The sequence below is a fragment of the Furipterus horrens genome, unplaced genomic scaffold (assembly GCF_987537825.1).
Source record: "Furipterus horrens unplaced genomic scaffold, mFurHor1.1.pri manual_scaffold_6, whole genome shotgun sequence".
In the NCBI taxonomy this organism is placed as follows: Eukaryota; Metazoa; Chordata; class Mammalia; order Chiroptera; family Furipteridae; genus Furipterus; species Furipterus horrens.
The window spans coordinates 125374178-125396245 of NW_028327176.1; the positions used below are offsets into that span (position 1 = coordinate 125374178).

Genomic DNA, 22068 nt, shown 5'->3' on the forward strand with positions numbered 1-22068 from the left:
TTTCTGCCTCAGGATTTATTACCGTGTTTCACTTCTGTTAACCTATAGAAAAAATATTAGCTGTATAGTATACATCTATATTTACAGCGAAACCCACGTTAGTTTTGTAGGATTTCTTTATGAGTGTAATAATTTTCCCAATCATAGAATGCTAGAATGCTTCCAGGTAAAGTATATAAAAATTTAAGCCATGCAGATCGAAAACCTAACATTATCACAAAACTAACATACCTAAATTACCAACTCCCACCACCACTACACATGTTATTAAAAAAAATATGATGAAATTTTTTTTCCCTATTATTTTTATTGATTTTGCAAAGTAGGAATTTATAAATTGACTTTTAAAACCTGGTATAAGGAAGAAAAAAAAACACTGAGAAATGAGAATAATAGAATTCAATATTTCTCAAATGATTGGAATAGAGATTTGCCTACTGGCTTGAAAGTTATCTAGACAAACAATATAAAGTAAAATAATATATACTCTTGTGTTTACACACCCACATTTCTCCTGGTCCCCACAGTTCTCTAGTGCAGTTTTCTACAACATGTTTTGATCACATACACCAGTAATAAAAAATTATTGGAGGATATATTCCCAATATCTATATATTTTATATAAATATATGCATATATCACTGTACTAACGAATACAATATGTTCATTATAAAGTGTCCACAAAATAGAAATTAAAATGATGGGATACTATTGAAACAATGTTCTTAATTTTATTTTTTAATGATAAAATTTTTTTTTCTCTCAGAAGTTATGTTTTAGTGAAAACAATGTAAGCTGATGATCAATACTGAAGCAGCCGTCCGTCTCGAGAGATGATGGTGTAGCTTCTTAAGAGTCTATCTGCACCGCCGAGAATGGTTGTGCAGTCCGACTCGGGAGTGACACGGTATCTTGTCTCCTCCCATGTTGAATCGACATCTTGCGATGACGCTGGAGTGTCCTCTCCAGTGAAGCTGAAGCTACAGAGCCTGATCAATACTACAATACTACATTTGGAAGGTCTGCTTTTAACAGTTGTTAAATTGTTGAAAAGATACCGCCCTAAAATACATAGATGAAATGGAGGATGAGCATCTTTTATGATTGAAGGACAATGGTAATCATTCTTCCATCCTATTTATCAGTCATGCAACAGTACTAAAAATTTTTATAATTAGGAATCATACTGTCTTCCCTGGTGTCAATTAGTTGTCCCTGGTAACCAATTAAAAGATGTTATATTTTTATATTTAAAAAATTCACTAAAATTTTTCATTTGAAAGACTTTTAGATTAGAAAACTATCTTTCTAGATTTTCTCAGTGACAGTTTTTATAGACAACAAAACATTGTTTTCATTAACACAATAATATCAAACATTTCATAAAATTTATTTTTTTAAAAGTTGAACAAGAAAGTTACTTGATAAAATTTTTTTTAAAAAAGAATGTTACTTGATAAAGCATCATCTCAAAGGGGCAAATCAAGAAGGAAGAAGGTGTGGGTGTGTATGTGAGAGTCTGTGTGTGTTTGATATCTGTTGGGTAGCATACTGTTGATACCATTTGTCATCATGAGGAAAAGGTCAGCATATTCAGAACAGTTATCTTTTTTATAAAAGAAAAAAGTCTAGAATGCACTCAAATATCCAATGATAGAATAATGTAAGACTAAATATTCAGTAGAATTTATGCATTCAGTAAGATAATTTTGAAGATTATAAAAAACAAAGTATTTATAATACAACCATATCAGCGTAGCCTAAAACATGTATGTTATTATATAGCACCTGTATAAAGTGTGTATGTTCTAAATGTTGAATTCTTGGAAGGTAATATGAAAAATAACTCAGGATGATGAGATTATGGTTGTTGTTGTTTTTTTTAAATTAAAAAGATGACTTAGCATTATAAACATGGAAAAAAGAAACCAATGTAAATTGATTAAGAAAACAGGACCAAAAATGTTGACTGGTTAAAACGAAACATGTTGAAAATATTTATTAAAGTTCAATAATGTTTATTTGTTTAATACAAACATATTGAGTGCCTAGTAATTACCCAGGGCTGTGTTAAGGATGCATAGATGAAAAAGCAGTCTTTTTCATTATAAAAATTATATTGCTTAACTTAAAAAATATCATAATGGTTCTTTCCACATAGCTCTGTATTTCATAATCCATCTTTCTGCACTCTGATTCCCTAAAACTCAAGTTTCAATCTCTTGCAAGACAGCATCTCTTATTGTTATCTCTGGCATGGTACCCTGGTATTTGCTTTCAAGTAAGATAAACTGAAATGGACACTAGAAACACATTACTTTTTGTGTAATCTCATGTTTAGTTAAACAGCATTAGAGTGTTGTCAGTTTGCAGATAGCTTGTTGGGGCTTATTCTATACCCCTCTTTGCTTCGCAACAAATGAGACACATTGGTGAGTGTTTTAGTTAGGAGTGTGTTCATATGCAAGTAAGAGAGAACCTGACTACTGTGAGCTTAAATGAATAGAAGTGTTTGGTCTCTCCTGGTAAGTCTGGAGGCTGATTTGTTGAGGGGTTCTGTTTCTAGGATTCTCTTGGTGGTTCTTTTTCTGATGCTCGTTGCCTCACAATGGAAAGGTTGCCTTTGCTCCTCTAGTCCTCATACCTGGGTTCCTAGCAGGAAGGAGGAGGAAAGGCAGAGACAGGAGGCCCTAGCATCTTAATCCGTCTGCTTCAATAGTAGAGCAGCCTTGTCCAGAAGCTCCCCACAGCGGACTTTGGCTCACCCCGCAAAGGCCAGATCTGGATCACATGGCTGTGGCAGCTGAGAGGGTGGATGGGAAAACTGGGGCTTGAGTTTTCCAGCCTTCACAGGTGAGGAACTAAATAGCTTTTGGGGTAACTAATCTAGCATCTTCCACGATACTTCTTGCTATCTGCATCCTCTTTATTATAATATAATGCCTAGTGAGTCCAACACTGAGGTATTAGTTGAAGAATTTGCCATGAAATGATATAATTTTGAGGTATCCTACTCATCACTGGAAAGTTTTTGGGGTCTTCAAGAGGGAAAGATTATCAGCGCCCCCATTTTTAGATGAAAGAAAGATTTATTTTAGGACCTTCTACCTCTCCTAGTCTAGTTCAACACCTCTGTAAATTTTCTCAAGTTATAAGAAAATCTGTTCTTTTCTCTCTCCTTCGTTTGCCTGTCTGACTTTTTCCATGTGAGATACATGAAAGGCCTTAATCAGCCTCACCTCAAGTCAGAAAGAAGAAAACTGTATTTGAAATGTGAAATTAGGTGAGATAACTGTTGCATCGAACATCTAAGGTTTTTGAAAGCACACAGAAGTCACTATATTTTTTACAGAAGGCTACATCTAGGGCAAGAAAGTAAAGGTGATATGTTTGAATGGATGAAGCAATTGAGCAAGTGGTTCTTATTTAATCCTCCCAGTGAACCAATAAAAAAAGATACTGGTTCCATATCACAGATTTGGAAACTGAATGTAAGAGGAAAGCAAGTAATTTCTCCAAGGCTACTCACCAACAGGGCCAGAATTAAAAGTAGGGCAGCCTAACTCTAAAATACATACTCTTTTTAAAAGAATTTTCCCTCATTGTCCTTCATCTGTGCCTCATTTGTCTTTAAACTTGTTTCCCACAATTGCTCACATCAAGTGTCAATTTTTAAAAATCTATCTTAATTCAAATTGATGATGTCTCTGTACCCCAGGTGCCAGGGTGCTGCACCAGCTGTGTACACCCCGGAAGTCAAACATAACTAGACATGTTGGGAAGTCTGTGGAAGGAATCTGGCAGAGGCTGCTTAATTATGTTAGTTAACTGGCAGCCTTCTGGGAAAGAGCTAATCCTACAAGAAGAAAATGGAGGAGTACAAATTTACTTAGAAGTTACTGCCGCAGAGGAGGAGCTAAGTCTAAGTTGAGTGCAATGCAATTTATTTAGCCTGCCCTCTGATCTAATCCCTACGGACTCGTGGAGCCAGGAGATTGCCAGATCCAAGTACAGTATCTTCACAGATTTGCATGGGTCATTGAGTATTCGTGCCACATCAGCAGGTTCAGCCCAGATAAGCCCAGATAGATTATCACTCAGGCACCAATGAGGGTGGGTCACCAGGGCTTGGGTGTGCAGGCATTGGGATCCTCAGCAGATCTGGGGCTTGCAGGGGTCTGGAGTTGAAAGGGTGAAGATTTATTGTCTTAGTCCATTCAGGCTGCTGTAACAAAATACCAAAAACTGGGAGGGTTATAAACAACAAAAATTCATTTCTCACAGTTCTGGAGCCGGAAGACCAAAATCAGAGTACCAGCATGGAGGGGTCTAGTTAATGTGCTCTTCTGAGTTGCAGACTGTGGACTTCTTGCTGTGTCCTCACATGGTGGAAAGGGCAAGGCAGTTCTTGGGACTCTTATAGGGACACCATTCCCATTCCAAATGGCTCTGCCATTGTAACCTAATCACTGCCTTCTGGTCCCCACCTTCTAACATCATCACCTAGGGGGTTAGTTTTTAACAAATGAATTTGAGGGAGACACATTCAGATCCTGGCCCTTACTGGTGCTGTGGCCATGAAGGCTGGCTCAGAGCGCACTGAAGGATCGTGCTTTAGAGATGGAGATAATTAAGGGGAAGTAGTTAAGGGTGACAGAATCCTATGGTTGCATTTGGAATCAGAGTCAGGGAAATATTTGCTTAATTCTCTCTCAATCGCCATCAAGTTGCAAATATATCAACAATTTAATAAAAAATGTCTGGGTAGAACAAAATGCTATATTATGCACTTGGTTTAAAAAAATTTTAAGTATATTTTATTGATTATGCTGTTACAGTTGTCCTTTGCCCCTCTTTGCCCAGTATCTGCCTGCCCTCCAGCAATCCGCCCCCTCTTGGTTCATGTCCATGGGTCATGCGTGTAAGTTCTTTGGCTTCACCCTTTCCTATACTATTCTTAACATCCCCCTGTCTATTTTATTCTTACCAATTATGCTTCTTAATCCCTGCACCATTTCCCCCATTCTCCCCCTTCCCCTCCCAGCTGATAACCCTTTAAATGATCTCCCTATCTATGATTGTGTTCCTGTTCTGGTTCTTTGCTTAGTTTGTTTTTGTTTTCATTTTTTAGATTCAGTTGATAATTGAGTTTGTTGTTATTTTAATGTTCATAGTTTTGATCTTCTTTTTCTTAAATAAGTCCCTTTAACATTTAATGTAATTATGGCTTGGTGATGATGAACTCCTTTAGCTTCACCTTGTCTTGGAAGCTGCTTGACTGAGCCACACTGCCGCTCCGCAGGTCTCTGTGGCTCCGCCTCTCCTACCTGTCTGAATGAATGTGCTTCTTTAAATCCTTGATTGTTGGACTTCCATATAGCTCACTTTTCTGCCAGTTCTGGTGTTATTTGTTTTTCAGATCTGGTTGTAATTCTTTCTGTGGTTGCGCAAGGAGGTGAAGCACATCTACCTGTGCCTTCATCTTGACTGGAAGTCTCTGCACTTGTGGTTTTTAAAATTAACTGACAATAGCATTTCTTTAAACATACAATCAATATAATTTTTTTCTTCAGTGGAGTGTCAATGTTAGAAGTGAAGACTTTCACATCCAGGGTCTAGAAGTTCTGAGTTAGTTAGGCTATTTACAATTAGATGTAACATGTTAGACACACTAATTTTAAATTCATACAACTTTAGCATTCACTGAGAAATATCAGTGTTTTATTTACATTTCGGTTTGACTAAACTTCAGTTACATTTGTTCCTACATAGATTACTAACTGAGTTTGATCTCTTGAACATCTCCTGGAAAACTTGGATGATCAGCACTGGAATAATAATTCTTTAATCATTTTTTCAATTAGTATTTATTGAAAGCCTCCTGCTTGCCAGTCCCTGTGCTTACAAAACTGACATTGTGGTGAGAGAGATGATCATAGAAATGAATACACAAATAAATAAAGTTTAAATAAATCTAGACAAAACTTGAGCTAAGGTGCCTAGAAAGGGCTCTGTGAAGAGGTGATACTTAAGCTATCTCATCTTAAATAAGAAAATCAACACTGCTGTTACACTCATCTTTCTGCTTGTGAGAATCCTGTCTACTCATTAACAAATGAGTTTACTGTCTGCTACGTGCCAGACACCATTCTAGCTCCTGGGATACAGCAATGAGCAAAACAGCAGACAAAATCCCCAGCCGTTTGGAATTCATGTTCTAGTGGGGGGAGGAGGATAAACAAATACATCAAACATACCATATGTCAGATACTAAGAGCTAAGGTGAAAAATGAAGCATTGAAAGTGAGTATGAAGTTCTGGGGTGGCTGGTAAAAATGTAAAATCAAGTGGTTAGTAAAGTCTTTACTGAGAAAGTGAACTTTGAGCTGGAAATGAAGATCTGGGATCTAGCCCAGGGTTGGCAAAACTTTTCTGTGAAGGGCAGCTAGTGAATACACTAGGCTTGGGGAACCATAGTGCCTGTTGGAACTTCTCCGCTCTGCCATGGTGAGGCAAGGTAGCCTTAGACAATATGTAAATGATGGGTGTGGCTGTCTACCAGTGCAACTTTATTTATGGACATTGAAATTTGTATTTCATATACTTTTTACATGTCATGAAATACTATTATTGTTTTGACATTTTTTTCCAGCCATTTAAAAATATAAAGACTAGATTTGGCCTGTGAGCCATAGGTTGCTACCTGTGAACTCACTAGAGATTCAGCAGTGTCTGTTCCCTGCTTTGGGTGATGTGTATGGCATGTGTTTTAATGATAAGAGGAAACGCACCTTTTGTGCTTGTGTAAGTATCTCCCTGTTTTAGCTTCGAAAACTTTATTGTTTTGTGAAGAAAATGAAAATCTTCTCTGTTTATTCAGTGACAAATACTCATTCACTTCCATTAAATTCACATCTTAAAGCTTTTATTTCTAGGCTCTGCTGTGCAGTAATAGCTTTGATTTTCAGTCCATCATACCACAGTATTTTTGAAGACATTGTAAGTAGCAATTAAGAATTTAACCAAGTAGGCCCTGACTGGTGTGGCTCAGTTGGTTGGACATCATCCCGAAAAGCAAAAGGTTGCTGGTTTGCTTCCCGGTCAGGGCACATGCCTGAGTTGTGGTTTGTCCCCAGTCGGAGCTGCATGCGAGAGGCAATAGATCAACGTTTCCCTTTCTTTCTCCCTCCTTTGCCCTCTCTTTAAAAGTAAATAAATAAAATCTTTTAAAAAAGAAAAAGAAAAATTTAACCAAGTAGCATTGCATTTAGATGCACACCGTAGAAAACTTGATAAAGAGTGGCTTAACTAATTATAGGTTTATTTGTTTAACACAAAGGTTTAGAGTAGGCTGCACAAGACTGGTTCATTCCTGTAAAATGTCATCAAGGACCCGGGCTCCTGCCATCTGTTCGACCATCCTTGGCAAATGGCGTTTGTTTTCACATTTGTAAAATGGTGTCTTCGCCTCTGGGCACCACTTTTGCATGTCTGCAAGGTAGACATGAGAAGGATGAAGGGCAAAATGGACTTTGTCTTTCCATTCATTAAGTGGAGCCCTCCCAAGGATCATCTGCCTTCCATTGCATAGGCCAGAGGAGTGTGGATAAACAAATCTTGTAGCTGAGCCCAATGCTTTCCTAAACAAAACCAGGCTTCTGTATAAAGAAAGGGAGAGTTCTGCTGGGTAAATAACTAGCATTTGTTTACCATGGCTTCTGAACTAACCAACCAGGAGTTAACAGGTACCTTCCTTCTACTTATGGCTAAATTGACATGGGTGAAGGCAGTGACTGTTGCTCTACATTTCTTCTCTTCCATTTGCTTCCCAAATTTATTTTCATACTGGTTGTAAGGTACACTTCATTTCGACAGTCAAATGCGGGGAGAAGAAAGCTCTTTGTGTTAAGGAAATGACTATATAAGTTACTGTTATTGGAATTCTGGATTTATGCCCAGCACACGAAGTGCCCTTGATGGCTTCATATTGCCACACAGAAGCTTTTCCATTACCCAGGGTCCCACTGTCTCCAAGCACGTGCCTCATGAGGCAGTCTGTCCCCTGCCACTCAAGCCTGGCCTCCCCTAGTGCCAGGCCACATTCACCCTGGCATATCTTAAAACTGCTTGGTGGCATGACTCATCTTCCTTCCTGATATTAATGACACAAACATCCACTTGGAAACCTCCTTCTCTGGGTTATATTTCTCCTTTTTGTTTATTTGGGTGATTTACTGTAGTATTGGCTAATTTTCTATAACCTTACCCTTTAAAAAATTTTTATTTTAAATGCTCTGAATCCTGCTTCATTTATTGGGAAACTTGATTTACGTAAAATACTGCATCTCTGTGGCTGTGTACTACTGCCCTGCTCCAGGCTGTGAAACTCTATATGAAGCTCTTTATCTCTCAAAATAAATTTCTTCTATGTAATCTTTCGACTATTAACACATTCATGCTGTTCAAAAAAAGTTTAAAGTTTATACATGTAGAGAGTGAAAACTCTTGCTCCCACTTTGCCCCAATACCCAGTTCCCATTCCCCTGACCCCTAAGCAACCATTTTTGTTAATTTCTTCTGTAACCTCTAACAGTTTTTAAAAATATAAATACAAGCAAACACAAATGAGTTTTTATTTTTCTCATTTTTTTCTTTTCAGAAATGTGCCTAGTCTACTCACAATTCTGCTCTTTGTTTCTTTTTTCACTTACATATTTTTCTTGGATACCTTTTCATAGCAGTGTTAATGGTATAAATAATTTCTCCTTTTTTCTCTTTAAGTTGCATAGTATTATAGTGACCTCTTTGTACCATAAACCTGGTCATGCCTTCCCTTGCTTTCCCCTTTAAAATAGAGATATAATTACTTACATTTCACTCCTTATGTGACTGTCAGTCATCACCATTGTTAGTGAGGAACTGTCTTTTGCTTCCTGAGCATTGTCAGTATGTAATTATGCATTTGAATTTTTTTAGAACAAGTATTTCTCTTTTTTATTTAGTTTTATTGATATATAATTGACATAACTTTGTGTAAGTTTAAGGTGTACAATGTAATGGTTTGATGTATGTATATATTGTGATATGACAGTAAGTTTAGTTAACATCCATCATTTAAGCTTTAACCTTCTACAATACAACTTTCAAATATTGGCTGTAAGGATGGAGAGGTATTGACATGGATACTTTTAAATATTGCTAATGGGAGTATAAATTGATGTGGCCTTGTATTTTTTATTGGGGTATAATTGACATATAGCACATTAGTTTCAGGTTTACAAGATAGTGATTCAATATTTATATGTATATTGATTGCAAAATGATCACCACAATAAATTAGTTAACCTCCATCACCACATCATGTTACAACTGTCTTTTTGATGAGAACTTTTAAGATCTACTCTTTTAGCAACTGTCAAATATATGCTACAGTATTATCAACCATGCTGTACATTACATCTCCATGACTTATTATTTTATAACCGTTTGTACTTTTTGAATGATGTGGCCTTGTTGAAAAGCAATTTATTCATCAGGAGCCTGAAAAATATCTCTGCCCATTCACCTGAGTTTCATTTGTGGGGTTTTGCCCTTAAGTAGCATTGTGAGAGACAGAGATTTTATAAATAAAGATGTTCACTACATGATATTAATTCTGGTGGTGAAAGTTATTTCAAATACACTAAATATCCAATAATAGAGGGATAGTTAACTGTACATCTACATGATGGAATTGCCATAGAGATATTAAAATTTATTCTCTTGAAAACTTTTAATGACAGGGGACATTATTCATGATTTATTGTATAGTGAAAGGAATAAGGTGCAGCTATTTTTTTACAGTGTGAACCTGTGAAAGAAAAGACCAATTGAGCTGTAGGGGATTATAGTTCAGCAATAAATGCTGTGTGTGTGTATGTGTGATTTATGTATATAGGACCGGGAGACGGGGACATAAAGAAACTGTATGAGTGTCTTCGATGGTCCCTAGTATGGAGAATGTATGAGTTTTTAGGTACTCACATTTTGGGGTAGAAGTTGATGTTATATATATACACATCATATGGAAAACCAAGGTTTGTGTAGCAATTTCATTTTTTATCACTCATAAATATTTGAAATATGCTAGATATGTAGATTTCCACATATAAACATTAAATCCAGGCTCTTGCCTCTAATTAAATTTTGACAATGGTTGTCTGGGTAGTAGGATTTTAGGTAACTTTTTGTTTGTTTTTACAGTTTCTACACTGTTAAGTATGTAAATATTTTGCTTTAATACAAAGTAGCTGGGTCATGAAGGACATTGGCTATATGCTCAGAAGGTGTACATGGTCTGTCCAGAAAGTATCCAACAATGTACTCTGAAAAAGAGACATTTATTTAAGAAGATACAAGATAGAAGAAACATTGTACATACGACAGTGATGCCTCAGTCCCCTTCAAAGTAGGCACCTTGGGACCTCACACAGTTCTCCCAGCATTCTTCCATTATAAAAAACACTCTGCAAAATCCTTTGTTGGAATCACCATCAGCTACCCTGTCATATTTTCCTGAATCTCATCAACAGTCTGAAATCTCTTCCCTTTCAAAGGTGATTTTAGTTTGGGGAAAGCCAGAAGTCACAGAGTGCCAAATCTGGACTGTTGGGGGCTGAGTCACCCGGATGATTTGACGTTTTGCAAAAAAACTGCACAGGACATGGTGCGTGAGCGGGCGCATTGTTGTGATGAAACTGCCAATCACCATTGCTTGTAGCTGCAGCCATTTTCATAATATTACATCTCTCAACCCACAAAGAACATTGAGGTAGTACTCCTTACTAATTGTTTGGCCTGGAGGGACATACTCATGATGTACAACACCTTTCCAATTAAAAAACACAGTTAACATGGCCTTGATCTTGCTGCAATTTTGCTGCACCTTCTTTGGGCATGGAGAACCAGGCGACTTCCATTGGGAGGACCAAGCCTTTGTTTCCAGATCATAGCTGTAGATCCACGATTCATCTCAAATTCTGACCTTCTTGAGTAAATCTGGTTCATTGGTAGCAGTTTGAATCAAGTCATTAGTGACTGCAGCATGATGTTCCTTCTGCTCTGGTAGCAGAAGCCACGAAATGAATTTTGCCACATCAGGTTTCATGCCAAGATCCTGGGTCAAAATCTTGGGTGCAGTAGTTTTTGGAATCCCCAGATCAGCTTCTAGTTCTCACACTGTCAATTGCCAATCTTTGCTGATAGCAGCCCATACAAGTTCAACATTCTCAGATGTTCTGCTTGTTGCAGGCCTTCCAGCAAATGATTGCTTTCAACAGATTCTCAACCATCTTTGAAGTGTTTGTGCCATAGTTTTCTTTGCACTGCTCTCATTTCATCATCCCCAAAAGCCTTCTGAATCATTTGAATAGTTTCTGCGGAAAGATATTCAAGCTTAATGCAAAATTTGATGCAGAGTCATTGCTATACTAGCTCAGTCATTTTGAGTGCAATGGCCACACAGTACATGTGCTCACTCACTTGCATCTGCCGCCCCCACTGACTAGTACAGTGGAGTTGTGTCATTGTTCATGCATGTGCATTCTAGTCCACTCTACTTGACTGCCAGGTTACATTGATGCTGTGCAAACCACTCTCATTATATTCAATGGCTGGACTTTTTCCAGATAGACCTTGTATGTTCTTCCAAAGGCAGTGGGGTTTACTAAAGAAGGATTTTAAATAGGGGAATGACATGATTCTCTTGACAAAAACACACACTGGGATCTTGATCAAAAGAGGTGGCTACTTTGACCTCAGGAATAATAAAATCTACTTTGTAGGGTTTTAAGGGTCAATTAAGTAGGATGGATGATATTTTTTTTGCAAGCTGAAGTTTCAAAATAATATAACAACATTTCTGAAATAGTATATCAATGAGAAAAAAAGTTCACTTTTTCAGAAATGAAAAATGGCTTAATTCAGGAAATTAAGATAATGCCAATATCAATTTGGATTTATAATCATACAGTAATTCTCTCGTTTAATAATATCATTGAGCTTAAAGATGTACTAATTAATTGGTCAGCTTTTTATTTCTTAGTAACTTTGCTCTGGTTAGTAATTCATACACTTCAACCCAGGGATCGCAATCTCTTTGCTCATGGTGTATGACAGATTTCCACCTCAGAGACATATGTCACTGAGGCTTTGCGGGGAGGGGTTAGTGGAGCCTATTCGTATGTGACAGTTTTGTTTTTCAAACATTTTATTTGTGACAAGAGGTCTTTCTGGCTGCTTGACCTCTCAAAATGATTCTTTAGCCATTATAAGATTTACTTTACCACTTTGTGAAGATATTCCGGAATCATTTAGGAAAAGCAAGCTTGTTTTCTCATGTTTTACACACTGTGTTCAAGACAGTGAATATTGTCACCCCATCTAAATTAGTTATTAATATAGACACTTAAGAAGATCGGTAACATTTTGAGAACTACAAATGTGTTTTCAGCTCTTGAAGAGCAAATCTGACCCCTAGTGACTGAGGAAGGAAGCATGAAAGATGAGAGGAATGAAGAGTTAAGAACTAGAGTTCAGAATAAAACGGTGCTTGTTGTTTACTTCCACCTTAGAAAGGATGCTTCCCTGCTGGTGGCTACAGCTGTGGAATATCTGAAGGTTTCTGAGGAAAATAACATCGCTGCTCTTGGGAATCACTGAAATGTTGCCATCTCAGATGGGCTATACAGATGGATTTGAGCAGAGAGAACTTTTCATGACTAAATGTCAACTCCTTTGGGTGGAAAGGATTGGTTATGGCCCTCTCAGAACTATGAATTTCTCACCTCATACCTAGGCAATCCGAGTTGTGCCCCAGAATTCTGGCGAGTCTAGGTGAAGAAATCATGGTGTCAAGACTCGCTTAGACCTCTCTGCTGGATAGCCACAGAGTGCACAGTGCATGGCACCTATATAAATCACCTCTTTTTTTTGTATCGGTGACCTCTGACAATGCGAAATCAAATCTAGTTTAGTTTGGAAGTATCTACATATTGTTTCAGATAAGCACTTCTCCATATTTGTTTGTTTTCTCTCTAGATAAAGAAGAAGCAGCAAGATGTGGTTCGATTTCTGGAAGCCAACAAGATAGAATTTGAGGAGGTGGATATCACAATGTCAGAAGAACAGAGACAATGGATGTACAAAAACATCCCCCCCGAAAAGAAGCCTGCTCAGGGCAACCCTCTGCCACCTCAGATATTTAATGGTGATCGATACTGTGGAGTAAGTTGTTAGATTGTTATTACACTATTTTTTTGCATTATTCACATAAAAGAGTTACCTACAGTATAAAGGGTTTTTTCAATGAAGCCCGTAACCTGTTCATCCAGTGCCTATCCAGGTCCACAAATCTAACAGAAGGTGAAGTTGAGGAGGAGGGGATATGAGTCCAACATTACAGTGTGTGTTAGTCTGAGTGCATGTTTGGGAGTATTGCTGTCTCTGTTTGCTTTGGAAAATGGGGTGGGGAGGGAAGCTGTGTGTATGTTTTAATTGTGTTGACAATTTTAAAGCAAATTTTTTGATTAATACATTTTGGGGGACTGACTGGAAGGTGTAATTATTTTTGAACCTTTATTCCTTTACAGTATAAAAAACTAATAGCTGATGATAAACAATAGTTTATTTTTTTATTATAATGAACAAGATGGATCATTATGAATGTCTAAAATACATTAGGTGCCTTCCTGCTTTATGTAGCATATGAGAAGATGAAGTCCCTTTTGTCTATTTTTCTTCTCACCCTTTGGTTAAGGGAAAAAAATCAAGACTTTTTTTCTAATGAGTAGTTAGAATTTGCCTTTTGCCAGAGCTATAATTATGTAAGTCTGTTTATTTTGGGACCTATACTATAGTTCTTTAAGGATGGCCTAGAGAAAGGCAGGGGGACAATGCTTAGGTGTTTGAGATGAAGTGAATAGCTGGGTTGTCATTAGGGTGGAGAAGAGGGATAACAGAGTGCTTTTGGTGGTTTGAAAGGAAACTGTTTCCTGTGTGTGTGTATAAGGAAGAACGAGATATCAAAACTTAAAGCCGTAAGGATTGTGGTCAGCTTTTACATACATGTCAAGAGGAGAATCCTGCTTATTCCTCTCGTTCCCCATGCTCAGCAAACCTGTGCCACATTACTGCTTTTATGACATTTATCTCATAGAATTTTCTTTCTTTGTTTTTCCATGTCTTTGCCTTCAACCAGTCTCTTGAGTTCCTTGTGCTCACCCTCTGCAGGCTCCATGGCATATTTATCTCAGTATCTGGTGCCTATCAGAATGCTAGGAACATAGACCATATTTAACAAAAACTGGTTCTGTGAATGGGTGAATACACAGATGTTTTTAGCCAAGCAGGGAGCTATCCCATTAGGTTGAGTCTTGTCATGGTTCTGAGCATTTGTATTCTCATCTTATTAATAAAAATCAAAGCCAAATGTCTCAAAAGTAAGCTTATTGAAACTTCAAAATTTTGCAATGACATCTATTTCAGAAATTACCCCTATTAGAAGCTCACATATCTCACAGGTAGAATTTCCTTAGGAAACTTATGATCTGCATTTGAAAATCTGTATTCCAAGTCCTTCTGTCTAAAGGGTCACTTATCTAACCAAGAAGAATATTCTCCTTTAGATATTTTACTGTAAATCATCTAATACAGCATCCTGACAGCTACGAGGAAAGGAAAAGCTGAGTGTTATATGGGTGTTATAAAGTCCTCTTTCTCACTGATTGCTGATCAGCTGTGTGCCCAAAGCATAACAATTTAATTAGATATTCTTTGCAGTTTTATTTTCTATAACCCTAGTTTTTTTTATTCTACTGTCTGTAAATATTTAACCTCCCATTTTCACCTGAGATGTTTGCTTCAATATTCTACAGTCGCCCTGGCTGGTGTGGCTCAGTGGATTGAGCACTGGCCTGCAGACCGAAAGGTTGCTGGTTTGATTCCCAGTCAGGGCACATGCCTGGGTTGCTGGCCAGGTCCCCAGTTAGGGGTGTGTGAGGGGCAACTGATTGCACATTGATGTTTCTCTCTCTCTCTTTCTCCCTCCTTGCCCCTCTCTCTAAAAAAAAAAAAAAAAAAAAAATTTCTGCAGTGACGAGGCCCTGGGACATGTCTTTCATAAAAACAATTTGTGCTGTGAATATTGCAAACCTTCATCCAGTCTCAGGCTACCGCAGTTGCATGCTTAGCAGTGTATGCTAACTAATATCCAAACTGGCAGTTTTCATTTTTTCTTTTCATTAAAATTTTTCTTCTTCTGAGCGTTATGTAGATAAAATTAATGAAAAGAAAACAAAACTGTTAAGATATTAAGGCCATGTTAATATCATTGTTAAGACAATAAAGCCTGTTGACAGGAATGTCAAAGTGAGGAGTCAGTTTCCCTCCGCCCTTTTTTATATGTGACCTCCCCCAGATTCCCAAAACATAGGCACTTTTATGAGATTTTTTTTTTAGGGGGTGGGGGTGGGGAGAGCAATGTGATTCTAAAGGGGTAGTGTGAGGGGGATCTTTGCCCCAAAAGTTTCAGTTTTAATCTGGTTGAATTAATCAGTCTTTTCATTTACAGTCTGTGCTTTTTGTATCTTGCTAAGAAATTTTTCCTTGCCTAAAGGTTTTGAGATGTTTTCTTATAGTTTAAACATATTCTAAAGTTTTAAAGTTTAGTTTTCTACATATAGGTGTTAATTCACTTGCAATTATTTTTTTGTATATCGTGTGAGGTAGTACCTTACCCCCCCGATCTGTCACATATCAAGTTATTTTTATATGTATAAGTCATTTTTTAGACTTTTGATTCTCCCTAATTCTTAAGTTATCACTACTCTGTTTCATATACTGATATCTATATTGCTTGATTTTAAATGAAGACAGTGTTTACTTTTTTCTTTGAAAGATGAAAAGAGATTTGTATTCTCGTAGCTTCTTTTCTCCATTTTGATTTACACACATACACACATGGACACACACTCACACTTTAACATTGCTAAAGTTTATGTCACATTCTCTTTTGTAACTATAGTAACTATTATAATATGTAAGTATATTATATTCATGTTGTTTTAAACGTGTAAATACTATTCTCTATACAACTGTTCAGTTCTGTGAGCAGTCACGGAGGGGAGGGTATATAATCCTGTTTTACTAAGTCCCTGTGAAAGGAGAATGACAAAAGTGTCAATATCTAAGAAATTCTCTTAATTAAGTTTAGTCTTTTTTCACTTACTCCTCTGGGTAGTTATTAAAATTTTATTGCTGGTTCCTTTTCCTATGTTTAGCACAAAGTTTTTTTCATCCAGTTTCAGTTGGTGCTTAGGTAGACGTATTTGCTTGCCTTGCCGTCTTGTACCAGAGTGGTTGGAAATGTTAAACATGAATTAGGAATTTCAAATCCTCAGCTTTGGGCTTACTCATATTTTTGGTATTTGGCGTAAAAATTGCTGAGTAAAGCTGTTTTAGACAACTACATTTTACATATCCTACCAGAATTGGAACTGCCAACTATTGTTTCCTTCTATACTGAGATTTCATAGAATAGAATATAGTAGTAACTGTATTTAATCACCAAATCAAGAAATTCTGCTCACAGGATACCCTCAGGCTTGAAGGAAACTTTAAGAAGAAGGAGCCTCAGCCCATTTTAAGCAGCAGCAGTAGTTCTTATAGTCTTAGAAAGAATTTTTTTAAAACATTTTCTTCTTTTGGATAAACCAAATTTGCCTTGGCTTCTTTAGATTTGATTGCTGTCACCATTTCCTTGTAGGCCACATGTTATTTTTGTTCCTTACAACCTTCTGTTTGGATATACCCTTGACTTAGCGTGGGAAGTGGCACAGCTTTTTGGAGTGGCTGCTGTGGGTTTTCCTCACTGTTCTCTTAGGGAACACTAAAAGGGCAAAGAACTTTAAGGCCTTTGTCTCAAATGCTTGTCTAGTCCATAATAGTATAATCGTAGTGTACAGCCAATGTCCTTAAGTAAGCTCTTTGGAAGAATAAGACTATTGTGAACTTTACCTGTTGTAGATTTTATCATGAGCTTATAAATGTCTCTGACATTGGTTTTCACTTAAACACAAACAGAAGTATAGGTGATGGAAGTTATTTTTTTCTTTTTAACAGCTATTTAGCTTGCTTTATTCTTCTTGAAATTACAACATTCAGATAAATGTTAATTAAGTTAGCAACAGTGCTAAGTTATGCTGATGTGTATATAGTCCAGAAATTTTTCTTGTCATAAGCAGTCGACACTAGAAACAAAGAGAATTTTCCATCCTTTTTCTTTAATGTACCAAAATTGTACCAGCTTTAGGAACTGGCAATTTTTGTCTTGAATATGCTTTGTGTGTTTGTACCCTTCTCCAAAGGTGCTATTAACTGATCATTAACGGAAGGTTGATTGACCTGAAATGTGTCATTTGCAGACATGTATTTACAAACACTTCAGAGAGACTGTCTGACTATAAGGAATTCAGCAGGCCTATTTAGAAACTTTATAGTGAGTTATTAAAAAATGCTTTTAATGTTTTTAGTATAAACCATAAAATATGTTTAAAAATATAAGTCTGATAAAGTAAAATGAATTTAAGAAAGCAGATCTTTCTCTTTTATTGGGGAATGCCTAAGGCCATAATAAAGTCAGTAGGATGTGATTTTTAAATTTCTAATACTATTTTACTCTTAAATTATTTCATATTATACTATTTAATTTATTGTCTCTGGAAGGGGGTATTAACTATTTCAAATCCTAGGTTTTAAATTATCAATCATGTACTATTTGCCTAAACATGACAAGGAAAATAATTTAACCTTTTACATTTTGAGACTCAGTCCACTCAAAAGCGTTTGAATGTCAGACAGTAAATTGTGTACATAATTCTTTAAAACCTGTAAACAATAGAGTAGAAATAGGATTTATTCAAATTTTGTTACTAGCATGACATTACCTAAAACACAGCACATCAGCATTACTTAGCAGACAACTAATTCATCCACTTGACAAGTATTATTGGTAACCTGGTGTGTGTCAAGTACTGTTCTAACATTGAGTTTTAAAAATGATTTCATTAAATTATACTCCTTTTAAGTTAATTACCAAATTTTACATTTGTCACTTTGGAAGGAGTTAATTACCTTACGTGACAATTTCTAAACTGTTGGGAGTATATAATTCAGGTAAGAAGCTTCTAAAGTTATGTGGCACTGAGTTAAAGGTTCATAAAATAAAAATAATGCTTATAATGTTTATGACAGAGATACAGTTAAAGAGGATTTTTAAAAATCTAAATGAGAAATGTTGCCCCTCTGGATCTCTGAATATCTGAAATTTCTAAATACGTTTGTCGATGATTAAAATTTATGAGAACTGTTTTGAGTCAGTGTTAAATGCATTGTTTATAAAGTTACATATTTTCTCTACATGTATAGATTTCACATGTCCTTTTTTATGATTTGAAGAATTGTACTTATTTCCCAATTAAGGTCTTTTAAAATTTTTATTTATTGATTGTATGGAGAGAGAGTAGAGAAAGAGAAACATCAGTTTGTTGTCCCACTTATTTATGCATTCATTGGTTGATTCTTGTATGTGTCCTGACCAGGATTAAACCCACAATCTTGGCTTATCCGGTTGATGCTCTAACCAATTGAACTACCCAGCTAAGGCCTATATTAAGGTTTTTAATATAAACACTGAAACCTGAATTGTACATATCTTCATTTTAACTTGTCTTTTGATCTTTTATATGTAAGATATTTTCATGTTAGCACTTAAGTCTTTTAAAGTAAAAATCATGTTACATTTACAGAGATTGAATCAGGCATTGTTTCTTATTTTTTATTCCTTATATTGTTAGTTTTTTTCATTCCTGCATTTCACACTGACATCAGAGATTATTAATCAAGTAAAAATAGGTAAAGACCTTTCAAAATTCCAAACAGGGACAGCATTTTGATGACTAAGTCACTAGTCTTATTTTTTTTCCTTCTCACTATTGTCTCTTCCCTTTCCTATTCAGTTAAACCAGAGATGGGTAAGTTTTTCAAATAGATATCTTTAGTAACTGCAATATGTAAGTGACTTGACACCTAGACGTAGCTAAACAGCCCATTTAAGAGCAACTACACTCAGTGCTCCATCATTTCATAGAGTATTGGAACTTCAGGGGACTTTGGTAGTGTCTGATGCATAATGGAAGAAATAGTCTGAGGAGCTTAAATGTGTTGATCAAGGTCATATAACTCAGTAGATTGCAGGACGTCACATCTACAATTGACTGAGCATATATACCATTCAGTTTCCCAGAAATGAATCTGTGAACCAGGTAATGGTTGGTGCATGGACATGAAGACTGCACTTCTCCTCAGTCTTATTAAGTCAGAGTCAGACTAAATAGCACCTATGTGCCGTATTAAGGATTTTAATCTGTATTGTAAGAGCAATGAGAAGTCTGAAGGAAAGGATTTAAGAAGAGGGCAGTGTGATCAATGTCTCATTTTTAAAAGATCAGTCTGCTCTTACTTGAAAATGATGGGGTGGAAATAGGTTGGACTGGAGAAGGGCTGATAAATTGGGCGCTACTGCAGCAGTCTAGCTTGGATTAGGGCAATGGGATGGGTGTCAAAAATGGAGAGGTTGAAGGAATGTATAAAATAGTTATTGGTTGAGGAAAGAGAGGAGTCCTAGTTGTGGTACCTTCATTGCTGACATGGTGGTGTCATTTTTCTTAGAGGTCCGTCTCGTGATGTGGCAGAAAGATCATGAATTGCGATTTAGATCGCATATGTTTTTATGAGTCTGTGAATAGTTAGTTCTTAAATAAAACCAGAACTGAGAGGAGAAATCAGAGCTAAAGATGTGAATGTATTTAGGGTCATGACTCTAAATGCAATTCTTTAGGAAAAGAATGTAGTCCGAATAGTGGCCAAGTATGGTATGAGGAGGAACAAGTATATCAGTTGTCTTATAGTAGATATCTAAAAGGACAAGATAACTATGGCTGTAGTTTGGCTGTCTTCTTCTTGCTACCACATTGAATATAAGCAACAAATGATCAGATAGAAAATGTATATGTCAAACAGGATTATTTCTTAAGCCCAGGGGAGTGTCACCCAACTGCTTGGAAATACCTTCGTTATGAAGAATATTTGTAACATTTTCAGTTCACGGGTTTTGCCTAAATTCCACATCAGATTTAGACTTGCATTATTTATAACATAGCTTTCTTATTTTAAAAATTGTAGATTTTTCCATAAAATTCTATAAAATCTGTAATACTGTAGAGTCACTAGGAACTTCCAACTGCCCTGTTGATAATCTTCTTCACTTGGGTGTTTCATACAATTTCTCAAACTTAACATTTTGAAATTCAGCTCCAACCTTACCCTGAGAAAACATTTGGATAAGAGAGTTTCTAACACAGACTGAAGATTTTAAATCTCCAGTCTATATCATCAACTCTCATTTAAATTCTTAGTCAGCCCTCGCTGGTGTGGCTCAGGGGATTGAGCGCCAGCCTGTGAACTGAAAGGTAGCCAGTTCAATTCTAGTCAGGGCACATGCCTGGGTTGCCAGCCAGGTTCCTGGTTGGGGGCACGTGACAGGCAATCACACATTGATGTTTCTCTCCCTCTCTTTTCTCCCTTCCTTCCACTCTCTAAATAAAAGAATAAGTAAAATATTCAAAAAAAAAATAAATTCCTAGACAGTTTTCAAAATGTGCTTTAATTCTTAATTCTCCCTAACCCACTACATTAATTCCACAATTGCTTGTGATTAATTTTTCCTCCAAACTACATCTCCCGTCTGTCCACTTCTCTTTATCTCCCGCTGTCATCGCTGTGGCTCAGGCTGTCACCATCTCTTGTCTGAATCACCAGAGTACTCTTCCAGCCTTCCTCTGCTTCCCTTCCTGCTGCCCTCTGTCTGAGCCATTCTCCACAGTTGACTTAGGGGTTTTCTTAAAGGAAACTAAACTGTTTAGCTCCCTTGCTCAGAACCTGTACATGATTTCCTTTGTACTTAGATAAAATTTAGAATCTTTTTCTTGGTTTACAAAGTCTGGCATATGGTTGATTTCTGTCAAACCTGCCAGCTTTGCTCTTCACCAGTGATGTTCCCTGTCCCAAATGTCCCTGTCCACACTCATTGCTCAGCTGCTCTACTGATCCTTCAGATTTCAGCTTGTAACTCCATTTTTCAAGGAGGCCTTTGCTGAGATTCTCTCTTCAGATGTGTTGCTCCTTCTCGGCATGGTCAAGGAAGGCCTCTCTTTGGTGGTAACTTTGGTATTAGGGCTGCTCCAGAGTGACAGGAGCTACCACATGGAGATCTACAGAGGAGCAGCAAATGCAAGGCCTGAGGCTGAGATGACTGTGAATTAAAGTCAAGCTGCCTTCAAAATCACAAGACAACTCACTAAAGCATTTGGACAAGAGAATCTCTACACAGAGTCAAATAATTCAAAGATTTTTTCATGAACTGAGGCATGCTTTGCAAGAAGCAGATTCATCGACTCTCATTTAGATTCCTAAACAGTTTTCACAAGTACCTGTGATACCATTGGTTCAGCTTAGCAGTGGATTCATTAGGGCTTAGTGACTCACATACAAGGTACTCTACACTTGATTTTCTCTTGAGCAAGAAGCATCATAGGGCACAAAAAAATCTCAACACTCTTGGGTATTGGCTATCAAGCTTGGCCAACTTTTCTTTTGCTCTGAGCCAATCTCCGACCGGGTGGGCTGTGGTGAGATTAAATGACAGACTGATTGTAAGGCGCCTGGCTTAAAGGAACTGGCTAAAAATAATTCTGATCCTTGTCTGCTTATAATATTTATCCTCAGGATAATGTTATCAAAGGGACCTCTACCAAATTTTAAGACGGCTTTATATCAGCTTAGAAACTGTGTAGTATTATGCATGCAAACTTTTGAAAAGAAACAATTGGTGAACACATTGACCAGAATTCCTTGATGGCTTCTTTTGTGAAAGTAGGGAGAGAAAAATGATTCTGCTTCTGAGGCAAAGGTAAA

At 36.9% G+C, this 22068-nt stretch overlaps 1 protein-coding gene across 1 annotated transcript in view; it reads left to right on the forward strand.

Annotated features, from left to right (window-relative positions):
• SH3BGRL2 (SH3 domain binding glutamate rich protein like 2) overlaps nt 1-22068 on the forward strand; it is a 53979-nt gene that overhangs the window by 25341 nt on the left and 6570 nt on the right. The window contains exon 2 of the mRNA XM_090282690.1: nt 13078-13263. Within this exon, the coding sequence (XP_090138816.1) occupies nt 13078-13263 (186 nt within the window). The remainder of the gene's footprint in view (nt 1-13077; nt 13264-22068) is intronic.